Raw genomic sequence first — 27,725 nt, forward strand, 5'->3', positions numbered from 1 at the left:
CCTGCCCCTCCTTGAGCTTGTCATTGCAGCCGGGAATGCCCTTTGCGACCGCGATCCATGCGCCGTGCTCGCCCGGCGTTCGAGCACAGTACGCGTCTCAACATGACACGGGCGTAAGATATGGCGCCAATCAGAACCCGCGTTTTTCCACATCCTCGAAAGCTTACTTGTAATTTGGCAGCAACAAGCCCCACTTGCCCCCCGGATAAGGCAGAGCCTGCGCCACGGGGCGTAGTGCGTCATAGCAGCCCTTGTGGCCGTGTCCCAGGCTCTTGCAGGTATCCGGATATTCCAGATAACATCATTGGCCTGAATACCTCCATCAACCGTCCCCTCCCGCATTTCTCCGGGCGGACACCTTTTCTCACGTGACGCGCTGATATGTTCCACAGCTAATGACGGTCTAGAGCTCAGCCTTAAGAAACTTTCCCCTGGCTGCTCTACCCTTATTCCAAGTCTGATCTCCCTTCCCCTCCTCTTAAGAAATGGCTTCTCTATCGGAAGACGATTGCAAGATTATTAACAACCATCCCTTGAACAATTCTCTCGACCAGTTACGAAGGTCACTTCTGGACGCGGAGCATTTGTATTCCTCTGTCAGTTCTCTTGACAGCACTGACGACAGACCTGAACACCTTTGCCAGAAGGCAGTATCACGACTGCTCTCTGCCCTGCAGGGAGAAGAAGTAGCCTTCAATCTTCGGTTGAGGAACAGTGGTCGTGACATCGCGTCGGAAATAGGGCGTCTATTTGAACTTCAGCTACACCCACTACCGCCCGCTAGTAAAGCTCATCATCCAAAAGGCATCCGACTATGACATCTGGAGCGCCGTTCTCAATCTCATTACTGAACTCTCAAGAATGACCCCAACCGCACCAGGCGTCCCTCCCACATTTGACAGCACGCAGATCGCGCATACCTCTGCATCACAGCAAGACAGTGAACAGACTCGACAGCTGGTCGAGGCAAGAGTCTTTGAAGAGATCCGGGGCTGCACATATCAGGACGTGCAAGGGTTCTTTGAGAAATAATTTGAGGGAAAGAACTGGACGGATCGTGCTCAGGATGTCTACAAGTCAATCAAGAACCAACACATCAGCGGCAAATGGACCAAACTTCTTCAGTCTACCCAGGACAACGTACAGAACTGGCTGTTTCAACTGCAGGATGAACTGCTCTTGAAGGAGCAACGTCGCTACTACACGATAAACATACCAAAAGAACTTACCGGCGGCGAGGCCCGGCAGCAGGTCAATCTAATTGTCAAACGAAAGAGCGGAAAACCATCAGATACAGACCACGACTGGGGAGACATCGAGGTGATTGGCGAACTCAAGGCATCTAACAATGATGGTGTCAAAAGGACGTTGGTGCAGCTCGCCCGATATGCGCGAGATGTGCTTACCTGTCAGCCGACACGGCAGTACCTTCACGCATTTACCATCTGCGGGCCGTTCATGACAGCATGGGTCTTTGACCGTTCAGGATGCTACAGCCCGGGTCCGTTCAATATCCATGAGCAGCCAGAACGATTCATACAGGTGATCGCTGGTTATACAATGATGAATGAGGAGGATCTAGGTCTGGACACGTTTACAGAGCGGGACGGCAACCATCGCTTCATATATGTTGCGCAGGAGGGGACCGAGATGAAGCTGCAGATGAAACCACAGCCTCTCACCCGTCAACGGGCGATTGTCTGCCGCGGAACATCCTGCTATCTCACAAAAGTCCCATACTCTGAGGACTGGGATCACATCACCAAGTTTTCCTGGACCTCTGACAGACGGAAGCCTGAAGCGGATCTCCTCAGATTAGCCAACCAAAGAGAAGTCAAAGGCATTGCCAGACTGGTCGGCCATCAGTCTATCACCAGTATCAAGGAGATGCGCTCAGGCATGACATTCATAAAGCCGTACTCCTTCCATGTTACACCCAGCGCCGTGTCGTCCTTCTCACAGTCCTTTTCTCAGCCACACAGTGTCCTCTCCGGATCATTCAGCAAGCACCATGGCCTAACCATCATAGAGAGTTCCGCTGAGCATCTGAAGAAGCGCAAGTCTGTCCATGCTGGCCCGAAATCAAAGCGATCCAAGTCCAACAGCCAGCAATCGAGCGCGCCACAGAATGAGGTTACATATGATGTCAAAGAAGCCCAAGGGGCCAGTCTGCTCGCTCCCAGCGACAGTGCATACGATAACCGCATTTTTCGCTGTCTCGTCATATTCCCGGCTGGCCGGCCAATCCATAACTACAAGTCGCCTCTGGAACTCTTGGAAGCGCTTCGTGATGCAGTCAAGGCACATAGATCACTATACTCCAAAGGAAACATCCTCCACCGGGATATCTCTGAGAACAACATCATCATAACCGATTCCAAGAAGACTGGCTTCGCGGGGATGCTGATTGACATGGACCTTGCCAAGGAGCTCGGCACCGGGCGAAGCGGCGCGCGCTATCGCACTGGCACCATGGAGTTCATGGCTATTGAGGTGCTGCTCAACATCGATCATACATATCGGCATGATCTCGAATCATTCTTCTATGTACTTATCTGGCAGTGCGCCCTTCGTGGCTGGGGTAAGGAGTGGCCGAAAAGGAGTCTTTTAACAAATTGGTATACTAATAGCTATCGAGGCATTGCTACTGCAAAACTAGGTGTGGTCGGTGCCAATGGTTTTGAGCTCATTTTGGAGGAGTTTCCGCCCAAGTTTGATAGTATCAAGCCGCTTTGCAGAGAGTTGCGGGGAATTTTATTTCCCGTGCGCGAAAGCGACATCTTTACAGGTACACCAAAGGATCCAGAGATTCTCTATGGGCCGATCATCAAGGCTTTTGACAAGGCTATTGACAATATCAAAGTGGGATAGGCTACTGTGGCTTGTTTTGTATGTACTTGCCTAGTTTTTAGATACGCCGCGTACTTTGTTCCATTAGTTAGTTCTCTTTTATCTTCCATCTCCCAGGGCACCACAAAAAGAGGGAGCTGGAAGTGGCTTCTCCCATCTCCCATGGCTTAAATTCAGGTGCATGCTACATGAGATATGGCAATTCCAAATGGATGCGATGGATGCATCAGGCCGGATTGACAAGGCTTCCGGGGAAACCTTTCTCTGTTGATGTGAAGAAGTTTGTTGCTGTAACTTAATAGCTGTAATAATAGCAGTCTCAGCTTCTGTCTTTACAGCAGAATTATCTTGCACATTCAGATCTGCATACTTTAAAATAATTACTTTATTATCTTATAGTTTTTTTCTTATTTAAGCTGCTGACTGGCAGATCTTATCTGTACTGTGTACTTTAATAGAAGAAGAAGTCTATATATATTTTTTCAGAGTTATTATTTTTGAATCTTCTCTCAGATTTTATAATTAATTACTAAACAGTCAATAATAATACAACAGTAGAAATATCATTAGTAGACCCAAGATTCTTGAGATTATTATTAAGTAAAGAAATTTCTCTCTGTATGTTTGGAAGCTTTATTTTCTTTATTATATTAATACAGATTAAGATATCAGATCTGTATACAGAACCAGTTTTACTAAAGAAATTACTGTATTTCTTGTGAACTATAGTCAAAATATAGTTAATTTTATCTAATTGTATTCATTCTCACAACATATCTGTTGTTAGAAAGTCTAAATATTCTGCAAGCTTTGCTTGATTTTCATAAATTTAGCTATTATCAAGTACATAAACTTTAGAGATTATACTCTGTACTTAAGTAAAGATCTTCAGTCCTAGCTATCTTGCAAGTCTTCAGTGTACTTATTTTCTTTAATAGAGTTAGAGAATCTATTTCTCAAGCTATGCTATACTCTATATTAGAATAATAACCAGTTACTCAATATAGTATATGTTGTGTTAGTTAGCAGGGCGCCCAGCCCAGTGATCAGGCCTGACAACTGGGTCAGGTGCCATAGCAGAAATGGGGAGGATTTGTAAACTGTAGATCCACTAGTTCTGATATGTTTATGTTGGAATATATGTTTATCTGAATCCACAGTTGTTTGGAAGTTTAAAAATATATATGTTCTGAATTCAGAAATGTAGCTTCTGATCCTCAATGTAGAAATCAGGAAACATTCAAACCCCTGATTAACAAATATATCTAGAAACATTTGGGATACCTTTTCAGGTTTATAAATATTTATAGTATAGAAATCATTATAGTATAGTTACTCCAGCAGACACTGGAGAGATTTCAACTAATGTGCAATACTACATACATCAAACCACCCAATTCATCTATAAAAAGGAAACACTCCAAGTGCAGTTGAGAAAGGTAGTCAGCAGAGCAGAATCCAGTTTAAGCCTTTCAGAATCTTTACTGACAGATATTGTGTAAAGGCTTGGTTTGCAGATTGCAGGTAGATTAATTATATAAATCTCATCTTAATTCATCTGTAAAATCAGCAAATCCAGTACCCTCTTACATCAAATTTCATGAGCAGAAAACATGGTAAAAAAAACTCTTCAGCAGCTGTCCTGGTTATGGGTGAATATGCATCTTATTTGCCTGATCTTGATATCTGATGTATGAGTATACTCCATCAGATTATCAAGTTTCAATATAGTATAATGCACATCTTCATTAAATATAAAAGTCAGCTTTTAAAACAATCAGATTGGGGTCAAACCTCCATCAAGTATATATTAATATGTCCAATCACTGCTATATAAAAGTCAGAGCTTTTGCAAAAAGAAATGCATAATTGATAGTTCAGAAAGCTGTATACTTTATAAATCAAGCAATTTCATAACTTTGTGACTAGCTGGTAGTTGGCAGTAGACATTGATTAAGATATAGAAGGAGGTAGTAGCATATAAATCATCAGCTTTATTAGCATTCTCATTATCATCTTGTTGCTTATTGTGTTCCAATTACACAAGATCTTGCATGAGAATCAGATATTTGTGATGAAGTTGCTTTATCTAGCTACTGATATAGAGTTTTAATTTCATAAGAGTCTTATCAAGAATCAAGAATATAGTGTGTTTGAAGTTCTCATAAATCAGTAAAATCTTTTCAACATTATACTTGTTGATTTGCTGCACAAATGCTTTATATTTACAGTGTTTATTCTCTTCAATTAGTATATTGTAGTTATTTGATACAGTATACTTCTTTGCCTGGTTAGTATAGTGCACCTCAATATGCATGTTTGATCAGTATTTTAAAGCATGTAACATCTTATCTGCTTTTAAAGCAATACTGACAGAGTTGATTAAAATGTTCTCTGTCAGAAGTATTACAATCTAATTAAACACTAGTAAATTCTGTCATGATCTCAGCATTTATACTGTCTGGCTAGCCAACTATAATATCTCAGCAGTCATGACAGTAGCATCTATTACTTTCTGAAGTATAGTTTAAGTATTAATAACTACACTTTTAAGTTTATTGTACTCAACAGATATCTGAGAAGTTAATAATAAATTACTTCTTGCAATAGTACTAAAGATTTTAGCAAGTAATAAATACAGAATATTAGAATCAATTAACTATTTATTAAAGAAGTTATAAAGAGTCTGCTGAACAACAGTCTGAATTCAGTCAGACTTTAGAGCAAAGCAGAGTATAATTGAAATCATAATTAAAGCTTGAGTGTATTTCTGAATTTAGTAGAACTCCAGATAAGTAATTAAGAACTGCAGTCAGATCCAGTATCTTTAAAATAAAAATCTCTGTAGAGTTTAGCAGTATTTCTTCTGCCTCTCAGATGTTAATATATGTAATATTAATAATATATGCACAATTTTGGACAGGCCTGAAAATTCACTATAACAGAGATCAGAAAAGAAAAATGTCACCAGATTCAGTATCAGACAGATCTTTAAAACTGAAGAACTTTTCTTGATTAATTTATGAATCTTCTACAGTGCTTCTCACTCATGAACAGTCTGCTTTATCTTAATTTCAGCCTGCAAATTAAGTAACTGGTAATAATATCAGTTATATTTCACTAAGTTAAAATTCATATTGAACCTCTCCACATTAGAGACAGTACAGCTTCAACAGAAGACTGTTGCAGTAAAGTATTTGATTTCAGTATTATTATTTTGCTGCAGCATGTTATCAAGATAAGTAATACAAGAAGTAATAATTCTGACAGTTTCTTCACCAGTTATTATAATATTAAATTCTCTTTCAACTGCTTGTAAACTGAAAATCAACATCTCTACAACATCAGAAAAATTTGTAGCATGAGAATCAAGAGCAATTATATATATATTATTTTATTGTCTTCTTTCAGAATTATTAAGTCCTGCAGAAATTATATAGAAGTTAGTTATATTTCAGTACATGTTTTAATATAGACTGAATCTGTCAATAAACAGCAGGAAGAGAATAAATATAGTTCTCTTGATAAAGTCATCTGGACAGAGCATCTTGATCAGCATATCTCTCTCATATGCTATAATTTCCAGTTCACTTCAGAGCAGAGTGCTAAGTCAGAGCTCTTGTACAGATGATGTGTAGCAAATTGTATTCATTACTTATCATACAAAGAACCTATTTATTTCTGAGAGTTTGTAGCTATCTGATCTGTTAAAAATATAGTCAAGATGAACATCTAGTTGAGCTAGAATGTTGTCTTTATATATAATGTAAGTTTCCTGATCTTTCAGTAAGAGCAGCTTATTTAAGCAAAGCAGAAGTCTCAGCAAATGAATTCTTTTATTAAAGCTGCTGACAGTAATAGTGTACTGGATAATAAGAATAATTTTATCAGATTTTATGCAGGCCAGTCTTCAGTCTTAATCCACAAATTAAATTCTTCTGATATAGATTTCTTGTTCATTTCAAGTGCACTTACATGCAGTATTGTTGCACCTGAAATAAATAAAATCAGAAGAAAAGACTGGTGTCTCATCAGAATATCATGCAAAGTCACCTGATGAACATCTAATAGAGCTTCTCCAGCTCCATAATTACCACAATTCAGTTGGGTTGTTAATTAGGTCAGTCATACCAATATGTATCTTCTTGTAAAATACAGGAGACCTTGTCAGTAATAACAAAAGAGCCACAGAATTCTGAAAGAATAAATTAGATGTGAGAGATGTCTAGAGTGGTATCTGGTTCCAGAATTTCCCATTCTGGTCCCAGATTCCTGTCCCAATTTCTGTCCCCAGGATGGGATCAGGTTGAAGCTCAGCTTAATAAAATAGGACTGGATTGTTTAATAGCATATTGGGACAGTTCTGTGAGAACTGGGATTGGGATGAAATTGGGACTGAGATCAAAATCTAGCTAGTAGAACAGGCCTGGGACCTGACATGACAAAATGAAATAGAACTGGAATTTCAATATTATATATGGGACAGGATCAGTAAAGTGTAGAATGGGACTAGAAACTCTGGTTCCATTTGTATTATTAAAAAGTAACAAAATTTGATAACAGTTCTAATATAATTTTATCAATTTATTCAACTTTAGAAAAGTACTGAAATTTGGTAATACTCTTTACATAATTGAATCATATTGCAAGCTATTAGCTACTTGAATTTATCTATTAATAATATTAATGTATTTCCTGTTTCTTATCTGAATTAAGTAGTGAATTTAGCAGGCTTGCAATCTCTTTCTGTACAATCTCTGAGATATCTTAATCATCTTGATTATCTTGAATAACTTTCTTGGCCAACTTCTTATATAATATAAGTACTTCATTCAGCATATACATCTTATCTTCATGTTTAAGCAGCATGATCTTCTTGATTGTAGATGCATGAAGCTGTAATTATTAATAATAACATGTATCTCAAGTAATATTAAAAACCTGTTCTACTCTAACTTCTGTTAAAGATATAGCCAGAATGTCTCTTGCTATTCAAGCAACAGTTGAAAAATCAGGCTCTAGTATTCTTCACTGTTTCAGAATTAAAGCTCAAGATAATATTAAATTCTTGTCATTTAAATATTACTTTATTTTATTTTGGAAATTTGCTTGTCTTTAATAAGATCTCTCAAAAATTATTTGCTCAATATTTTAGAAAAGTTAGCAGAGAAGAAATCAAAATAATACTTATAACAAATATACATCATTTACATCAAGTATTACTTTTCTTGATTATTCATATTTCTTATAATGCTTTTTGTAAAACCTCAAAATATATTATTAGTATATTTCACACTCATCACTAGTCCAATTCTCTGAATCATATGCTCTCATGCAGCATAATAAATAAAGAGCAGCAGCTATAGCTAGCAGCTTACTTTTTGAATGCTCAGTATTACTATAGTATTTCTGAAATTTCAAGTTAACAGTTTTAATAGCTTCTTGAATGTTCTTTCTTATTGTCAACTGTTGGATCTTGTTCTTCTCTCTTTCTAAATGCTGGAAAAGATGATTATATATTATTTATATCAGATGAATTGTTGGGCCTGTTGTTTTGAACAGTATCTTGATAAATTAACTGAATAACTGCAACAATTCAATTATATACTCTAGCTGCTTCTAGTCATGATTTAATAAGTAAAGTCTTTGATATTTTAATAATGAGTTCTGAATCTATGAGTCTACAGCTTGTTAAAGCAACAAGACATGAATACATATCTTATAGATGGAATTTCATCTTGTGCAAACATCTTGAATCATCTTATGCTGGTTCTCTTGTTGATATTCTCAGAAATGTGTAGCAAGTTAGAGAAAGATATTAGTTACATTAGCAACAAGATAAATCTATTATCAAGCAAAGATTAGTAAATCAACTCAAGTATATCAAGACTATTACTAAATTTTGTTATCTTTCTAAGAGTATTTGTAAATGTGTCTGTTGATACTAGATTATCAGTAATTAAGCTCTTATTAAAGATAGTGAATAGAGTATTATTATCTGGCTGAATCTTGAGATTGCAAACCAGCTCTCAAACCACAAGTTAAATTACATGAGCAAGACAGAATATTGTTCTACTCTCTGCATTCTAATTAGTTATCTTGTTCAACTGCTACAATGCTGGCCTTAACTGATATATAAGATGTGCTTGCATGATATTATTGTTTGATACATTATTACTTATAATTGCAAGAAGATTGCTCTCAAGTCTTTATACTACTAGTGATTATTGAAGAATCTCTACTATATTCTTGCTAGTATAAGCACTCTCTAAACTTTCAAAATCTAGTAAATGCTTACAGTACTTTCAATTCTTTGTAATGTAATAATTATTAATTGCCATAAAGACAAGATTATTGAGACTTGTCTAATTATCTACTGTTAGAGATATCTTGATTATTAGATTATGATTAAAGAGAAGATTTCAGAATAGCTGATTGTATATATTATTCATGATCTGATATAATATTTCTTGTGTAGGTATCTGTAAAGTCATTGTAAGATTAAGTATAATTATTAATGTGTAAAATGCTGGATTCTCAATAGCATAAAATAAGAGATTCAAGAATATTAATGTTTGCACAAGCTGCTGAAGAAAATTATCTTGATTGCATTCAGAAACAGGCAGATCTGAATTGGTTTGAGAATGCTTTAGAAACTGTTACTAAGACACCAGAACTGTTACTAAAATTTATTATATTTGGAAAATTAGAATCCATAACTTACTATCATGTTAACCAGAGTGTTATTCTATCTGTCACCAGTTTTTATACAATCTTTGCTTGTTAAATGCTTCTTCAAATTACTTGTACTGTTTCAAGAAAAGCTTGAATAATTGAGAAAGATTTGATAATGCTTACAAATTATCTTTAAAGTACTCTTAGAATGCTCTGTTATCTGATTAAATTTTAATCAAAAATCAGAATAATGTTGCTTTATCTTCCAGTTAGAGTTATCACACTTCTTATTATTAATTAACTAAGCAGCTTCAGTAGTCAATCACTAAGTAATAAATAACTTATAATGCAGCTTCTTCTATAATATAAATTGTTTTTTTCCATATTAAATTATAGTCAATTCTGAAGAAATCTCTGTAGATTTTGCTTGTTTACTGGCTTCAGTTATTAGATTTTTCTTTTTTTTTTTTTTTTTTTATAATTAAATTGATTTTTCTCTAAGTTCTGTCTTAGTCAAAAAAGTAACAAAATATGGTCAGAGTCCACACAAAATTTAATAATCTCTAGATAGTTAGTCTTATTTTATTCTGTAAGTACAGTAACTAACTACAAAATTTTCTTCTTCTACAAAATGGAACATTCTTCTTCAGAAAAATAAAATATTTTGCCAATTTAATAATACTCCATTCTCAAATTAATATAAAAAAAGAACTAAAAACCTAACTTTCTTCTCTAGATATTAATAATTCAATCATTCTCCATCTTATTGTTCTTCTTATCATTCTCATTAGAGAATATCACAATCTCAAAATCATCTTTCTCCATCTTTTCTGAAGCAGATGAGCTGTTGTTATCTTTACTTGAATTCTATAATTAGTTCAGAAATTCTCTCATCTTCTTCTTAATCTTCTTTCTTGATACATTAACTGCAGCAAGACAATCATAATCATGAATTATAATCTTGATCTCAAGCCTGACTATTATTTGACAGAATCAGATCTCTTTATATATAGCAATAGAATGCTGTATCTGGCTTGTTTTAGTCTAAATATATCAGAACTGTTATCAAATTTTGTTACTTTTGAATTCTATCTTCTTTTTCTGTCAAGCTTTATTCTTAGTCTCTGTAATCTTTTCTTAATGATATTTCTTCTCTTTCTCTTTCTTCTTTTGCTGAGAGACCATAAGCTGATGCTTATAATACTTTTTTGACTTGCTCTTGACAAATTACTTAATTATTAACTCTTTAATAGCTTTATCTTCAATTATCTTGCAATTCTTCTCACTGTTATTCTGTCTGCAATAAATATCAATATAATTCAACACAAACTACTGAGAGTGCATATTACTTATATTTTACTTAAATTCTCTTCAGCATATTATAGTATATCTTGCAATCTGTCTCTTCTGTCTTGAATATATCTTTTTAATAATCTTTTAAGATCTGACAGTGCTTCTGTACCATACAGATCTTCTCTCTTATTAAATATTATTTTGGCCTCATCTTCATGATTGTATGTGATGAGTTGAATTACTGACTATAGAATAATAAGATTATAGAGTATATTGATTAAGTATTTATATAGAATGGTTACTATATATATTGTTTACATTCTACAGGCATGTTACTATAGGCAAGCTTAACATGTTATTGCTATGCTGGCTATAAAATAATAAGATTATAGAGTGTATTGATCAAGTACTGTAGAATGATTACTATATATATTATTTATATTTTACAGGCATGTTGCTATAGGCAAGATTAATACATTATTGCTATACTAGCTACAGAATAATAACATCAGATCAGTCTTTCTTTTCTTCTCTTTCTCTTTCTCTTCTTTTTCTTTCTCTTCAGAGCTAACATTAACAATTTCTCTCTCTTTTCTCTTCTCCACCATCTTTTTATTTACTGTACTTTGACATTCACATGTATAACAAACATATACTGCAACAAAATAAGTTATATTAAGAGATGAGTACTTGCAGAATACTGCTCTGGCACACATTATTTACTAACAAGATGTTAGTTTTTCCTGTGCACATTCATTTTATACAGCTGGAGAGAAGCAGCACAAGACTGCATTGAAAGAATGAGCCCTAAAGAAGAGTAATTAACATAAAGTTAATAAAGATATTAATCTGACCAACTTTGATCAGAAGAATCTCTGCCCCCATCCCCTCATTTAAAATTAGAAGGCCAGCACTTGTATGTTAAAAAGTAATAATTTTTGATAACAGTCTTAATGCTAATTGATGAAAATAGATGCTATCAAGAAAATCTGCCACTTTCAGAGCTCTATCAAGCTAATCTTGTCAGTAGCCCTGTTTTAGTGATTGATTCAGAAAATTACTTTGTCCTGTCATCAAGAACATGAATATTGCTGGTAATGTACTGTTATTAAGTTATTTCAGAAGACAGCTGAAGTAATTTTGTGTGCTCTGTTTGAGTGTAAGTCACTCTTAGTAATGGCACCAATAATTATACTGAGTAATATAGACTCTATTATGGCAATGGCACACTGTAAGTATGTTACAGTTAACACTGACAATATGAAGCTTGTTCTTGGCATCAGTGCCAAAATCAGGTCAAACTATTTCAGCCTGATTGATGTGCCTGATTGCTCTGCTCCTGCTGCCACCACCTGCCGCCTGCGTGCTGCCCCCGCCCCGCCAACTGCCCCTGCTGCCACCACCCACCGCCTGCATGCTGCCCCCGCCCCGCCAACTACTGCTGCCGCCGCTCCACCACCACCACCACCACCCACCACTGCCTCCCTGCCTCCCCCCGGCGCTGTCAGGGTCTCCGCCCATCAAATAGCAGGTATTAGAGCCCCTGTCCAGTTCACAAAGCTGGTTCTGGAGGAGCAGGAGAAGGAGAAGGAGGAGAAGGAGAAGAAGGAGAAGAAGAAGAAGAAGTAGAAGAAGAAGAAGGAGAGGGAGAAGAAGAATAATAATAATGATGAAGATAATAACAATGATGATTAACTTGTCATTTAGGCAGTTTCTGTTTGTTTGCTGGCTTCAGTCATTAGTTAGTTTTAATACTTTGTTTCTTTTAATAATCAAATTGATTTTTCTATAGATTCTGCCTTTATCAAAAAAGTAACAAAATTTGATAACAGTTCACACAAAATTTGATCAGTTTGACTTTTCTCTATAAATTTAACATAATGGGACTGGAAATTCTGGTCCTATTCCAGTTCCACTATGGATCTGGCCAGAATAGAAAATAGGAGTCTACCATCTCTGCTGAAATAGGATGTGGGACATAATTTTCTATTTAAAGATGGGACCAGGAAATAATTTCTGGAATAGAAATGGGAACAGGATCTCAAGCTCTTGAGTGGAATGGGACATGAGACTGAGATTTCATATTTGGAATTCTGGCTGTTTCTAAATTTGGGACTGGGACCAGGTTCAATAGAAAATGGAATCCTGTTCCAGTCCTGAATACCAGCCTAATCTAGACTCTATACTGAAGAGCTACTCTTCAGATTAACTGTTCATTCCTGCTACAGATCTGGAACTGTAGTAAGTATATAAGAAAGCTGGTATGTGACTGGAACAGAGGTACTAGCAGAGGCTGAAGCTATCTCTAATAAACAGACTGAAACTTGTGCTTCTCTGAATACTGTAGAACTACTGTCTCTCTCTTCATTTTTATCTTTAAAGACAGCAGCTGCTGTCATTATTCTTTAACCAGCAGAAAATACTCATACAAGAAAAGAAATCTGCTTACTGGTCAGTACTTCTAACTAATTATTAATTTTTTGCAGTCTTGTTTCCAGAGTAGTATATAAATAATTACAGGCCATACTTAGATTCTGCTGTACAATATACAGCTGATCTGTCATTATAAATACTGTCTACTGCAGCTGCATTTCATACAGCTTTTCTTTATAAATGTTGGCCATCTGGACTGTCTCTGCAAATTAATAATAATTCTCTCTCATGAATACAGAGCTGGTCCACAGAAAATAACTGAAAAAGAGAGACTGAAGAATGACAGAGTTCTGCAGAAGAACTATACAGAAATAATAAAGCAGATATAGAAATTCTTGAGCAGTCAGATTATTTCTATCCAGCTGTACAGCAGAAGATCTTCTGAGCTAATCTCAAGAATCACTCTGATCTGAAAATCTTCTCAGCTTTAATCTCTGAAGGCAGAAGTTGGGGTTCTGGACATTATATAACTTAAATCACCATATCCAGTCATTAATCTAAAGTCAGACAGTATGCTCCAGTGACTCAGATACAAGCACTCTGGTGTACAGCAGATAGAAGTTCCCAGATATATGAAAGTTAAAGTCAGTCATGGCCTGTACAAACTTTCTGAAAATGTTAGTCAGATAGTACTGGCTGAGAACATTATTATTTTATCTTTCAGTACAGCAGATCTGGCTCTTACTGACTTTAATTTGCTCTGCATGCCTGGCTTCAGCAGCTTATTAAGTATAAATTTTCTTCAGGCCAGAAAGCTCTGTTCTACTGTAGATGCATTAAATTCAGTCCAGCTGGATCTTATATAATAGAGGCTTTCTTATATCATTTTTCTTGATTAGATGCAGCTGGTATCAGTTCTGGCAGTTGTGAAACTGGAGTGGTGGCTCTTGTACAATGTTCCATTAATAGAAGAGATAAAAGATTGTTTGTGTCATGATGTAGAGCAAGAGATTGTGATAGCACATTACTGTAGCATACTCAATCTGGCCCATCTGGTTAGTCTTGCCATTTCTCATGATCAAAATCATGAGAAAGTAAGAGATTAGGTCTTTATTTGTCAGCTTCAGAATAAAGAGATCAGCCAGCTGTATTATATAGTGGAATTTATTATAGAGAAGCATGCTGTAGCTTATTAGAAAGTTTACTGTAGTGCAGAGATGTAGCTTTACTGACTGATCTTTTTTGAACTCTGACCAGTTCTGTCAGCAGTACTTAACTAGTTATATAATATTCTTCTCATGATATTTATTCAGTAGAGTTTCTGTACTGTAATCTATAAACTCTGTCTTCTTGCATTCATACTTCTGTCTTGAATGAGTTTCAAGCAAGATTCAGACAGCCTGGCTAACTGGATGAAGATGAAAGTTTATATAATAATTTTATTAGTAGCTTCAGAAATTGACAATTACAGTCTTGTAGATCTTGATAAATGATTGATTCAGGATTTGCATAACAGACTCTCCATTCTTATTTATATGGTTGTAGGAATGGCAGAATCTTTTAGCTGGATAGTTAATCATATATTCAAATAGAAACCAGAGCAGCTTCTGCTCTGTTATCAGCTCTTTATTCTGAAAGCTCTTCATTCAGCAGAAATGCTAGCAAGTAGAAGTTAGAAAGTGTCAGCCAGACCAATACAGATATCTTGTACAGTATAAGAACAGAACAGAAGAGAGCAAGAATTAACAAGAGAATACATATAATACAGATATTTACTCTTTACTTCTTCTGGCATAACTTATACTGCATTCAGGTTAGAGTGGTATCTGGTTCCAGGATTTTCCATCCTGGTCCCAGATTTCCATCCCAATTCCTGTCCTGAGGATGGGATCAGGTTGAAGCTCAGCTTAATGGGATGGGACCAGGTTATTTAACAGCATATTGGGACAGTTCCATGGAAACTGGGATTGGGATGGGATTGAGATCAGGATCAAAATCTAGCTAGTAGAACAGGCCTGGGATCTGACATGACAAAATGGGATAGAACCAGGATTTCAATATTGTATATGGGACAGAACCAGTAAAGTGTAGAATGGGATCAGGAACTCCAGTTCCATTTATGTTGTTAAAAAGTAACAAAATTTGGTAATGGTCCTAACATAATTTTATCAATTTATTCAACTTCAGAAAAGTACTGAAATTTGATAATGCTTTTTGCATAATTGGATCATATTGCAAGCTATTAGCTACTTGAGTCTATCTATTGATAACATTGATATATTTTCTGTTTCTTATCTGAATTGAGTAGTAGATTTAGCAGGCTTGCAATCTCTTTCTGTATAATCTCTGAAATATCTTGATCATCTTGATTATCTTGGATGACTTTCTTGACCAACTTCTCATGCAATATAAGTGCTTCATCCAGCATATGCATCTTATCTCCATGTTTAAGCAGCATGATCTTCTTGATTGTAGATGCATGGAGCCACAATTATTAATAATAACATGTATCCCAAGCAATATTGAAAACCCATTCTACCTCAATCTCTGTTAAAGATATAGCCAGAATGTCTCTTGCTATTCAAGCAACAGTTGAAAAATCAGGCTCTAGCATCCTCCACTGTTTCAGAATTAAAGCTTGAGATGATGTCAAATTCTCATTATTTAAATATTACTCCATTTCATTTTAGAAATTTGCTCATCTTTGATGGGATCTCTCAAAAATCATTTGCTCAATATTCTAGAGAAGTTAGCAGAGAAGAAATCAGAATAATACTTATAATAAATATATATCATTTACATCAAGTATTACTTCTCTTGACTGTTCATATTTCTTATAATACTTTTTGTAAAACCTCAAAATATATTGTTAGTATGTTTTACACTCATCACTGGTCCAATCCTCTGAATCATATGCTCTCATGCAGCATAATGAATGAAGAGCAGCAGCTACAGCTAGCAGCTTATTCTTTAAATGCTCAGTATTATTATAGTATTTCTGGAATTTCAAGTTGGCAGCTTTGATAGCTTCTTGAATGTTCTCTCTTGTTATTAACTGTTGGGCCTTGTCCTTCTCTCTTTCTAAATACTGGAAAAGATGATTGTATATTGTCCATACCAGATAAATTGTTGGGCCTGTTGTTTTGAACAGTATCTTGATAAATTAACTGAATGGCTGTAACAGTCCAATCATATACTCTAGCTGCTTCCAGTCATGATCCAATAAGCAAAGCCTTTAGTATTTTGATGATAAGTTCTGGATCCATGAGTTCACAGCTTGTCAAAGCAACAAAGCACAAACACATATCTTATAGATGGAATTCCATCTTGTGCAAACATCTTGAATCATCTTGTGCTGGTTCTCTTGTTGATATTCTTGGAAATGTGCAGCAAGTTGGGGGAAGACATTGGTTGCATTGACAACAAGATGAATCTATTATCAAGCAAAGATTAGTAAATCAACTCAAGTATATCAAGATTATTATCAAATTTTGTTACCTTTCTAAGAGTATTTGCAAATGTGTCTGTTGATGCTAGGTCATCAGTAATTGAGCTCTTATTAAAGATAGTGGGTAGAGCATCATTGTCTGGCTGAATCTTGAGATTGCAAACCAGCTCTCAAACCACAAGTTGAATCACATGAGCAAGATAGAGTATTGTTCCACTCTCTGCATTCCAATCAGTTATCTTGTTCAACTGCTGTAATGCTGGCCTTAACTGATGTGTAAGATGTGCTCACATGATACTATTGTTTGACACATTGTTACTTGTAATTGCAAGAAGATTGCTCTCAAGTCTTCATGCTGCTAGTGATTATTGAAGAATCTCTGCCATATTCTTGCCAGTATGAGTACCCTCTAAACTTTCAAAATTCAGTAAATGCTCACAGTACTTCCAATCCTTTGTAATGTAATAATCATTAATTGTCATAAAGACAAGATTATTGGGACTTGTCTAATTATCTACTGTCAGAAATACCTTAGTTGTTGAGTCATGGTCAAAGAGAAGATTTCAGAATAGCTGATTGTACATATCATTCATGATCTGATATAATGTTTCTTGTGTGGGTATCTGTAAAGCCATTGCAGGATTGAGCATGGTTATTAATGTATGGAATGCTGGATTCTCAATAGCACAAAATAAGAGATTCAAGAATATTAATGTTTGCACAAGCTGCTGGAGAAAATTGTCTCAATTGCATTCAGAAACAGGCAGATCTGAATCTGTTTGAGAATGCTTTGAAAACTGTTGCTAAGATACCAGGACCATTACTAAAATTTGTTACATTTGGAAAATTAGAATCCATGACCTACCATCATGTTAACCAGAGTGTTACCCTGTCCATCACCAGTTTTTGTACAATCTTTGCTTGTTAAATGCTTCTTCAGATCACTTGTACCATTTCAAGAAAAGCTTGAATAGCTGAGAAAGATTTGGTAATGCTTGCAAATCATCTCTGAAGTACTCTTAGAATGCTCTGCCATCTGATTAAATTTTGACCAAAAATCAGAATGATGTTGCTTTGCCTTCCAGTTGGGGTCATCACACTTCTTATTATTAATCAACTGAGCAGCTTCAGTAGTCAACCATCAAGTAACAAACAACTTATGATGCAGCTCCTTCCATAATACAAATTGTTTTTTTCCATGTTGAACTATGATCAATTCTGAAGAAATCTCTGTAGATTTTGCTTGTTTGCTGGCTTCAGCTATTAGATTTTTCTTTTTTTTTTTTTTTTTTTTCATAATTAAATTGATTTTTCTCTAAGTTCTGCCTTAGTCAAAAAAGTAACAAAATGTGGTCAGAGCCTACACAAAATTTGATAATCTCTAGATAGTTAGTCTCATTTTACTCTGTAAGTACAGCAACTAACTACAAAATCTTAATTCTTCTACAAAATGGAACATTCTTCTTCAGAAAAATAAAATATTTTGCCAATTTAATGGCACTTCATTCTCAAATTAATATGAAAAAAGAACTAAAAATCTAACTTTCTCCTCTAGATATCAATAATCCAATTATTCTCCATCTTATTATTCTTCTCATCATTCTCATTAGAGAACACCACAATCTCAAAATCATCTTTCTCCATCTTCTCTGGAGCAGGTGAGCTGTTGTTGTCTTCACTCAGACCCTGTAATTAGTTCAGGAATCCCCTCATCTTCTTCTCAACCCCCTCTCTTAACACACCAACTGCAGCAAGATAATCATAATCATGAACCATAATCTTGACCTCAAGTCTGGCTATCATTTGGCAGAATCAGGCCTCCCTACATGCAGTAATAGAATGCTGTGTCTGGCTTGTTTTGACCTAAATATGTCAGAACTATTATCAAATTTCATTACTTTTGAATTCTACCTTCTTTTTCTGCTGAGCTTCATTCTCAGTCTCTGTAGCCTCTTCTCAGTAACACTTCTTCTCTTTCTCTCTCTTCTTTTGCTGAGAGACCATGAGCTGGTGCTTATGATACTTCTTTAACTTGCTCTTGACAAATTACTTGATCATTAACTCTTCAATAGCTTTATCTTCAATTATCTTGCAATTCTTCTCACTGCTATTCTGCCTGCAATAAATGTTAATATGATTTAACATAAACTACTGAGGGTGCATACCACTCATGTTTTGCTTGAATTCTCTTCAGTACATCATGGCATGCCTTGCAATTCATCTCTCCTGCCTTAAATATATCTTTTTGATGGCCTTTCAAGATCTGGTAGTACTCCCATGCCATACAGGTCTTCTCTCTTATTGAATATTGTTTTGGCCCCATCTTCACAATTGTATGCAATGAGTTAAATTGCTGGCTACAGAATAATGAGATTATAAAGTATATTGATCAAGTACTTGCATAGAATGATTACTATATACATTGTTTACATTCTACAGACATGTTGCTATAGGCAAGCTCAACACATTGTTGCTATACTAGCTACAGGATAATGGAATTATAGAGTGTATTGATCAAGTACTGTAGAATGGTTACTATACATATTGTTTACATTCTACAGACATGTTGCTATAAGCAAGATTAATGTGTTGTTGCTATACTGGCTACAGAATAATAACATCAGGTCAGTCTCTTTTCTCTTCTCTTTCTCTTTCTCTTCTTCTTCTTTCTCTTCAGAGCTAATATTGATAATTCCTCTCTCTCTCTCTCTCCCCCACCATCTTTTTATTTACTGCACTTTGACATCCACACATACAATGAACATATACTGCAATAAAATAGGTTATATTAAGAGATGAGTGCTTGCAGAATACTGCTCTGGTGCACATTATTTACTGACAAGATATTAGTTTTTCTCATGCACATTCATTTCATACAGCTGGAGAGGAGCAGCACAAGGCCACATTGAAAGAATGGGCCCTGAAGAAGAGTAATTAGCATAAAGTTAATAAAGATGTTAATCTGGCCAACTTTGACCAGAAGAATTTCTGTCCCCATTCTCCCATTTAAAATTGGAAGGCTGGCACTTGTATGTCAAAAAGTAACAATTTTTAGTAACAGTCTTGATGCTAATTAATAAAAATAGATACCATCAAGAAAATCTATCACTTCCAGAGCTCTATCAAGCTAATCTTGTCAGTGACTCCATTCCAGCAATTGGTTCAGGAAATTACTTTATTCTGTCATCAAGAACATGAATATTACTGGCAATATACTGTCATTAAGTTACTTCAGAAGGCAGCTGAAGCAATCTTGTGCACTCTGTTTGAGTGTAAGTCACTCTTAGCAATGGCATCAATAATTATACTGAGTAATATAGGCTCTGTTATGGTAATGGCATACTATAAGCACATTACAGTCAACACTAATGATATGAAGCTCATTCTTGGCATCAGTGCTAAAATCAGATCAAACTATTTCAGCCCAATTGATGCACCTGATCATCTCATCTCTGCCATCACCATCCACCACCTGCATGCTGCCTCCACTCCACCAACTACTACTGCCACCTTCCTGCCTTCCCCCAGTGCTGTCAGGGTCTCCACCCATCAAATGGCAGGTATTAGAGCCCCTGTCCAGTTCACAAAGCCAGTTCTGGAGGAGCAGAAGAAGGAGGAGAAGGAGGAGAAGAAGAGAAAGAAGAAGAATAATAATAATAATGAAGATGATGATGATGATAATTAACTTGTTATTTAGACAGTTTCTATTTGTTTGCTGGCTTCAGTTATTAGTTAGTTTTAATACTTTGTTTCTTTTGACAATCAAATTGATTTTTCTATAGGTTCTGCCTTCATCAAAAAAGTAACAAAATTTGATAACAGTCCACACAAAATTTGATCAGTTTGACTCTTCTCTATGAATTTGACACAATGGGACTGGGAATTCTGATCCCATTCCAGTCCCACTATGGACCCAGCTGGAATGGGAAATGGGAGTCTACCATCTCTGCTGGAATGGGATGTGGGACATAATTTTCTATTTGAGGATGGGACCAGGAAATAATTTCTGGAATAGGGATGGGAATGGGACCTCAAGCTCTTGAGTGGGATAGGACATGGGACTGAGATTTCATATTTGGGATCCCGGCTGTTTCTAAATTCGGGACAGGGACCAGGTTCAATGGGAAATGGGATCCTGTCCCGGTCCCGAATACCAGCCTAATTCAGGTCTTCTTTGGCTGGGCATTCAGGATGCTATCAAGTGCATGCTATACACATGTCTCCATCTTCACCATCAGGACAGACTGGCTGTTCAGAGTTGGAGTGGCCATGCTGTCTAGTGTTGCAGAGAGTATGTCAATTAATGTAGATTCATCAGAAGCAGAAGCTCCTGTACAATACAGAATGAATTGAGATGGAGCTGAATTGGTGATCTTGATCATGCTGTACTGATTATATAATATACCTCCCACCCTCCCTGGTCCAAACAGGTTATTTGGTGGCTTGGCAGTAACCAGGCAGCAACCTGGGTGATCACCCACACTAAACCCCCCCCATCTAACCGCTAGTTAGCTAACAGGATTACCTAATCAGCTTGGCGTGAAGAGAGGTTCCAACAGAACCAATCTTTTTCATCACTTTATAAAGTCTGCTTCGACTCCCTAAATATATATCTCTACACAATCCTCTGTGTCGAGAAGCGGGACGATCTAATCAAGGAGGAGGACGAGAGGACGATCTAGCGCAGAATCATGGTAAGCTTGAAATGCTGATCGGGGATTATGCACACATCATGAATACCGAGCGCAAGGAGTATCGAAACCGGAAAGAACTGCGCCGAATATCCAGCAAAAATGACGAGACGGATCAGGATCAGTGGAATCGGTTCATTGGTGTTGCAGCGTCTGGGCAAGAACAGCTTAAAAAATGCCTCTCTGCACTCACGCTGCAGGAAAACTTCCTCAGGATCGTAGCGGCGGGTTTCATCAAACCGTACATCCTGAACGTGTAGAATTTCGTCCTTCGAAGGGTTCCAAATGCAGTAGATGTATATAGAACCGTAGCCCACAAGAAAGCCCTTCTCCAACCGGACCTTGATGCCAAGCCTTGACCTGAGCCTTCAATCACGTGATTGAGCTAGGCTGAATTAGGGAAGACTTGGCACATGCCCAGACCAACCTTCAAGAAGTGATTGGTTGGGAAAAGAGGTCCTGCTGGGACCTTGTTTCCCCAACCCCTTCCGTGAGTCTTCTTTTCTTCATTGCATCTTCGCAGCACCCTTTGACCTGCTGACAACTGCCCAGACTATCCACCATTATTTACACTGTCGAAATGAGACATTTGCTTCTGAAACCCCCCAGTGGTGAGAAGGGGTTTATGGATGCAGAGGTTACCCATTTCCAGGAAAGTTTGGTGCTTGGAAATGTTTCCCCTTTCCACTACCCCTCTGAATTGTTTCTTATTGCGATTTTTCTTGTTTTGGGAGTCCCTCAAAGATCATACTCTTCAGGGATGGAATCAGATGGTTGGTCCTCATCGGCATACGGGGCAGGATCCAAACAAGGTTTATCGTCAAGAACTGGCATCATCAAGATAGAGTAAATATTGAGGCATACTAGCTGTGCAATTAGAATTTCAAGTTGAAAGATGTATTATATATCTAGATGTACAATACATAATATCACAAAAGAAGTCTTCAAATAGTGTCTAAGTTCAATATCAGCTTGTTACTTCTATGATAGTTCTTGATTGTTTGCTGACTTCAATCATTAATTAGTTTTAATAGTTGTTTTTTTTTTTTTCTTTTTTTTTATTTTTCTTTACAATTAAATTGATTTTTCTAAAAGTTCTGTCTTTATCAAAAAAGTAATAAAATTTGATAATGGTTTATGCAAAATTTGATCAGTTTAACTCTTCCCTATAAATTTAATATAATGGAGCTGGAAAATGTGATCCCATTCTGATTTCACTCTAAATCTGGCTGAAATAAGAAATGGAAGTCTATCTTCTCTGCTGAAATGAAATATAGAACATAACTTTCTATTTGAGAATGGGATCAGGAAATAGTTTATGAAATAAAGATAGGAACAGAATCTCAAGCTTTTGAGTAGAATAGAATATGAGACTAAGATTTCATATTTGGGATTCTGGCTGTTTCTAAATTTGGGACCAGAACCAGCTTCAATGGGAAATGGTCCTGTCCTGGTCCCGAATACCAGCCTAAAATTTAAGATGGAGCTGAATTAATAATTTAATCAAGAAGCACTCAGCTTCTAGAGTGATTACATATCTATCTCCAACCCTCCCTGGTCTGGATGGGTTATTTGGCAGCTTGACAGTAACCCGGCAGCAATCTGGGTGATCACTCACACTAACCCCCCCCCCCCCCAGGGTCTAACCACTAGTTAGTTAGTTATACTCCGTACGGGCGGTGAGAAGAAGAAGAAGAAGAAGAAGAAGAAGAGAAGAAGGGGGGAATTGAAGGTTCGGTTGACAGCCTAGCAAAGGATTCTGGGGGTGGTGACTTTTGTAAAGATTATCCTCTATCTAAGCAGACCTCTTGTATGGAAGCCTGGATTAGGCTATATGGATCAAAATTCCCTTCTTATCCGCCTTCATCCCTTCCGTGGGCAACACCCGCAGCGTCTTGTTGTAGTAGGAATCAACTACCACTAACTGAGGCTGGATCCATTTGTCTTTTCCAGTTGCCAGGAGGTTATATTGGATGGTGTGTCTGCTCAACGGCACCAACTGTACTGCGATCGACTTTGGCCCACTGAACGCGAATTGGTCACTGGCTTCCATGGTAATGTTGAAAGTGAGAAGGTGCATTGACGGGTTTTCAAGCGTGTAGTTCAGGTGGATGAAACCGGGGATGGCAGACGACGACGGCATAACCGTTGCCAGAACGCGTGGTTCTCCCATAGGAATGACGAAGCGGGGAATTGGGAGCGTCGTTGTAGGTATGAATGCTTCAATGGTCGAGGACGATGCCGCTTCTGCCCCTTGCCGGCGCCATCTGATATCAAGGGATAGATTTAGCGTCGTCGTTTGGCGGTCGTCAAGAGCGAGGCGTTGAAGTTCAATATTGAAGTCGCATTCGCGAACTTGTTCCGGGAGGATCTCTGCTGCGTTATTATCCTTGCGTAACCCTGGTCCGACCTGGCGAACGAGCCCGCCCGCTATTCCGTTTACTGTTACCTCTACTTCATCAATCAATAGAGCTTCGTGGGCAAATGAGATTATCTTGCAATTCAAACACCATCGTTGCTGCAGACCGTGCGCCCTGGACTCGGACTCATCACTAAATCCAGGCTCATCGAGATGAAAAAAGTCCGGCCAAGCATCTGGATGGACACGAGGCATGAGCTCATAATTTGCCTCAAAGGGGCGAATAAAAGAGAGGTCAAGAGTCACTGTTTTGAATATCGGCGTTGCCGGATCTGAAACAAGATGGTAGAATGCGGAAATTTCAAGCTCGTAGTCTTGTGGCATGGACGTGTCTGTGAACATGAGGGGTAGTGTTCTCCGGCAAGTGGCATCAACGATACCGATACTCCTTCGCTTTATTTGGCCCAGAGAGGGGTCAGAACCAGTTGGGGTTGTAGGAGCAAACTTATTAGACTGAGCATCGGCCTCTGGTTCATCTGCCCAATGTATTTGAGCGGACGCTTCCGATTGCCCAAGTAACCTAACTTCAACAGAAATCTCCGCCGGTTCGTCTTCTTCATTGTCAACTAGAATGTCAAGGACCATATGCTCATCTGTATAATAGTGATTGCGCAATGAGGGGGTTGTGATAAGAACCTTCGGTGGTTTTGGCAAAATATTACAGGCGGAAGTATCTCTATCTTTGCCAATTCTTCTTGACATAGCGCCTTTTTTGCCCAAAGTCCACCAGACAGATTCTTTGGAAGGCTGTTGAGTTACGACGTACGTAATGTCAAACCTTTCATCTTCGAACATCAAAGTGATTGAAGACACCTTGACTTCACCAGCTTCACGCGGTATAGATATTAGATTGAAAACCCTAGTCTGACCCGGAGCTAATGTCAGATCGGCCGTGCTAGTCATGGAAGGCAGATTGCTCGGATGTGATAGAATACTGGCCGAATCCGATAGTAGGGAGTCAGACAGCGTGATATTTGAAATCTCGGTTTGGTTACACGCGACTATCGCGGCTTCATGGCTTGCCTGGAGCTTGATTGGACGAAGGCTACCCTCAAAGGTGACCTTCACCTCAGTTAAAGAAATCGGCGAAGCGCTTCCATGAGCACACGATCCAATAACGAGCTGAGATTGCAATGGTTCGCCGACGTTCCCTTCTAGCTTTTGGAAAGCGAATGAGGCTGACACTATTTGCCAAATTAGGATATCCGAGAAGCTTAAAGAATCAGATATTCCGACAACATACAAAATGAAATTACCTCCTCTTCCTTGAATACGATGGAAGGCTTCGGCTCGACAGTGGGAAGATCTACAACGCCCCTTTTCAGATCGTAGCTCCATCCTACTCTCGGTGTAAAGCCTGTTATGAATAATTAGAAAGCTCTGCAGTACGGTTTCGAAGTAAATTTGTTCGAGACAAGACAAAGAAGGTGTGCATCTGCGACAGTCACTTACAGCGGTTCATCAATTCCCAATCAACTCTTATAATGGTTTCAGAGTGCCCAACTTGGTGTGCACACTCCCTCAGCGCCCACCCAAATTCCTCCATTAGGTGCCACCAACCATCCCTTCTCCAAGTCAGGACCGGCCATATTGATTGGAGGATATCCAATGCAATTTCCCATTCGCCTAGGCGCATATGCTCCCTTGCCATATCTAGTTTCTGGCTCTCTACCATGCGTAACTGGCCTCTTTTCGAAAACTCCTCCGAAGAAGCTGTAAGATAGCTAATGATCAGTTTTGAATGGTTTGTACCATTGCTATCAGAAAGGGGATATTCATCGAAAGGCTCTGGGGCGAGGTATGTATCGTATACATTTGATCGACCCTTTGCCTGGGCAGGTGACGCTTGGGTGGGCGCGGATCTATCTTCGTCTGGGATCTTTTCAGCCAATAACCTTCTTCGTGAAGTATGCTTAGCGGCCCGATTCAGCCAGTAGCCCGCATGATGGAGTAATTCCCAAGGGTACAGCCTTTCGTTAGCAGATATAGTCTCTTCCGGGGGGGCATATATTGTCGCCTGGCGGATTGGATAGGAGTCTGCTGCATGGCTTGGGACTTTTAGAACGGATAAATCTGCTCGGCGCATCAGATCAGCCATTACTAGCGACCATCTAGCCTCCCAGGCTTCCCAGCCATAGTTGTTAGTACCCTTCCCACGACTGCCAACAATATCCTTTATACGCTTTTCATGCATCAGCCATACTCGAACAGCCAAAGTTGTCTGCTCAGTCCACAAAAGACATCGAATGATCCGAATGGCAAGAACATCAGCTAACATTCGCGCATCATCGAACCGAGGACTCCATCCAGCAATCGTTTCAAACACTTCTTCCCCGAAGAGTAGCGCATACGCGCTTTCGTAACTTCGACAGGCAGCATCTATTTCCTGGCGAAACTCTGCAAACACACCGAGTTTAAACTCGTACCGGATATTCCAACCCTGAGCTGCCAGCGTTTGTGATGTTCCTGTTGTGGGGGGCGCTGTTGGGGGAGGTATAGACCCTCGATTTCTTTTCCGCCTAGCGTGTTTTGACAGATCTCGATAGTACTCGACGCATGGACCCTGCAGAGAAGAAAAGAGAGACCTCACAAAATCACGAAAGTCCTCCTGCGACGGAGTAGGTGGAAGAACGAAGATGTTCTTAAGGTCCAGATTCGTAGCCCTCCGTATGCTCGATATCCGATCATTTATGTCTCCAGGCACGGGCCCGTCCTCACATATAAGCGCGACCACGAACCTTGTCTTATAACCAGAACTGGCCCAATCTTTCTTTAAGGTGTTGATTTCAATCTTTAGCTGATTGTCGCGAAGGGACGCCATATTTGAGTCAAGTGTAAGCGGGAAAAAATTGACGAATGCGGTAGGGACCAAGCTCTGATGTTTTGTTACCCATAAGGGCGTTGCTATCCCATCTGGATACGTAGGTGAGGCGGGGGTCAGGGGGGAAATTGGCGAATGCAGGATAAGGGGAGCACCTGCGGCTTCATTGTGATTGCTGCTGCTGGGGGATGACGATGGAATCGGCGGCCGGGCTTTACGTGGAGGGAGAGTATAGGTCTGTGGACGACGGTCAGCGCGTCTGTTTCAATTTGATGAAGTCGCCAGCGAGTTTCTGAACACCAAGAGAAATTCAGCATCACAAACTTTTGAGACGGACTGGATTTCCAGATTGAATTCGTCCCTTTTTTGTAAAACGCAATTTGGGGAAAGGCACCTTGCCGGGAACAACATGAATCATGGGACTGCTAACCTACCCGCCCAACCCGTTTTACTCTAAACCCGATTCCTCTTGCTTTTCCGCCGTATGCCCGGGCATTCCATGGAGACTTTGACGCATCCTCCGCCAGGAGGTCAACTAATAATCTCTTTGCAGTCGCATCTGTTAATGGCGGAAAGTCGGAGAATATTTGGATACCGTTCTCATTCAACTGGGGATAGGTGACATCGGACGACGGTAGATGTAACGATTCCTGACCAGCGGGTTCAATTCCGGAGAGAAGAACAAGCGGAAGGTTGTGGCCGACGTAGTCAAGAGGATAGGCATCCATGGCGGAATGGTCTCGGTTCCCCGCTGAAAAATTGATGTGGTTGGTCAGTGAAGTCACAGTGTCACTGGATAGTGTTTAGAAGGCATCTTGGAATGGATTCTGGAGGTTCCGAGGCTCCTTTGAGTGCAATGTCTGCCCTTGTCACTGACCCTAGAGCGCGATGACCCCAGCAAGTTGGTGGTGGGATGTTGACGTTGTTCGCACAATTTGGACGTGACAGCCACCACCGCACCTCCGATTGGCCCAGCCGTTGAAAGTTTGCAGTTCTTTATTGAATTTAATTCAGCAGCCCGACATTCCCACGGCACAGATCTCAGAATGGAGTACTCCGTACGGAGTACGGATTACTCTTGATGGGTTCACGGGCCAGAAAGTCTCAGGATTGAATCATCTGCTACAGCTGGTCCTCAAACGCACTTCCTGTTAT

The 27,725-nt window shown here is 38.5% G+C and overlaps 5 protein-coding genes across 5 annotated transcripts; 4 read left to right on the forward strand and 1 right to left on the reverse strand.

Annotated features, from left to right (window-relative positions):
• Nucleotides 1-485: 485 nt before the first annotated feature.
• On the forward strand, nucleotides 486-2,944 carry CIMG_07157 (uncharacterized protein; the record flags this gene model as incomplete). Its single annotated transcript, XM_001243260.2, has 3 exons — nucleotides 486-744; nucleotides 785-1,008; nucleotides 1,045-2,944. 3 exons carry the CDS (start codon nucleotides 486-488, stop codon nucleotides 2,869-2,871), a joined length of 2,310 nt encoding a protein of 769 aa, XP_001243261.2. The 3' UTR covers nucleotides 2,872-2,944.
• An 8,955-nt stretch (nucleotides 2,945-11,899) lies between these two features.
• Nucleotides 11,900-12,447, forward strand: CIMG_13114 (uncharacterized protein; the record flags this gene model as incomplete). The annotated part of the gene is made up of 2 exons (XM_001243261.2): nucleotides 11,900-11,912; nucleotides 12,026-12,447. 2 exons carry the CDS (start codon nucleotides 11,900-11,902, stop codon nucleotides 12,445-12,447), a joined length of 435 nt encoding a protein of 144 aa, XP_001243262.2.
• Nucleotides 12,448-19,434: 6,987 nt separating this feature from the next.
• On the forward strand, nucleotides 19,435-20,324 carry CIMG_13115 (uncharacterized protein; the record flags this gene model as incomplete). Its single annotated transcript, XM_001243263.2, has 4 exons — nucleotides 19,435-19,438; nucleotides 19,519-19,569; nucleotides 19,726-19,911; nucleotides 19,960-20,324. 4 exons carry the CDS (start codon nucleotides 19,435-19,437, stop codon nucleotides 20,322-20,324), a joined length of 606 nt encoding a protein of 201 aa, XP_001243264.2.
• Nucleotides 20,325-20,830: 506 nt separating this feature from the next.
• Nucleotides 20,831-22,197, forward strand: CIMG_13116 (uncharacterized protein; the record flags this gene model as incomplete). Its single annotated transcript, XM_004445395.1, has 6 exons — nucleotides 20,831-20,930; nucleotides 21,159-21,188; nucleotides 21,298-21,571; nucleotides 21,730-21,820; nucleotides 21,883-21,941; nucleotides 22,089-22,197. 6 exons carry the CDS (start codon nucleotides 20,831-20,833, stop codon nucleotides 22,195-22,197), a joined length of 663 nt encoding a protein of 220 aa, XP_004445452.1.
• Nucleotides 22,198-23,041: 844 nt separating this feature from the next.
• CIMG_07161 (uncharacterized protein) lies at nucleotides 23,042-27,463 on the reverse strand. The gene is made up of 4 exons (XM_001243264.2): nucleotides 27,005-27,463; nucleotides 25,202-26,807; nucleotides 24,993-25,106; nucleotides 23,042-24,933 (listed from the first exon to the last, which is right to left on the reverse strand). Exons 1-4 carry the CDS (start codon nucleotides 27,296-27,298, stop codon nucleotides 23,156-23,158), a joined length of 3,792 nt encoding a protein of 1,263 aa, XP_001243265.1. The 5' UTR covers nucleotides 27,299-27,463; the 3' UTR covers nucleotides 23,042-23,155.
• Nucleotides 27,464-27,725: the final 262 nt, after the last annotated feature.

The sequence above is a fragment of the Coccidioides immitis genome (assembly GCF_000149335.2).
Source record: "Coccidioides immitis RS genomic scaffold supercont3.2, whole genome shotgun sequence".
NCBI lineage: Eukaryota > Fungi > Ascomycota > Eurotiomycetes > Onygenales > Onygenaceae > Coccidioides > Coccidioides immitis.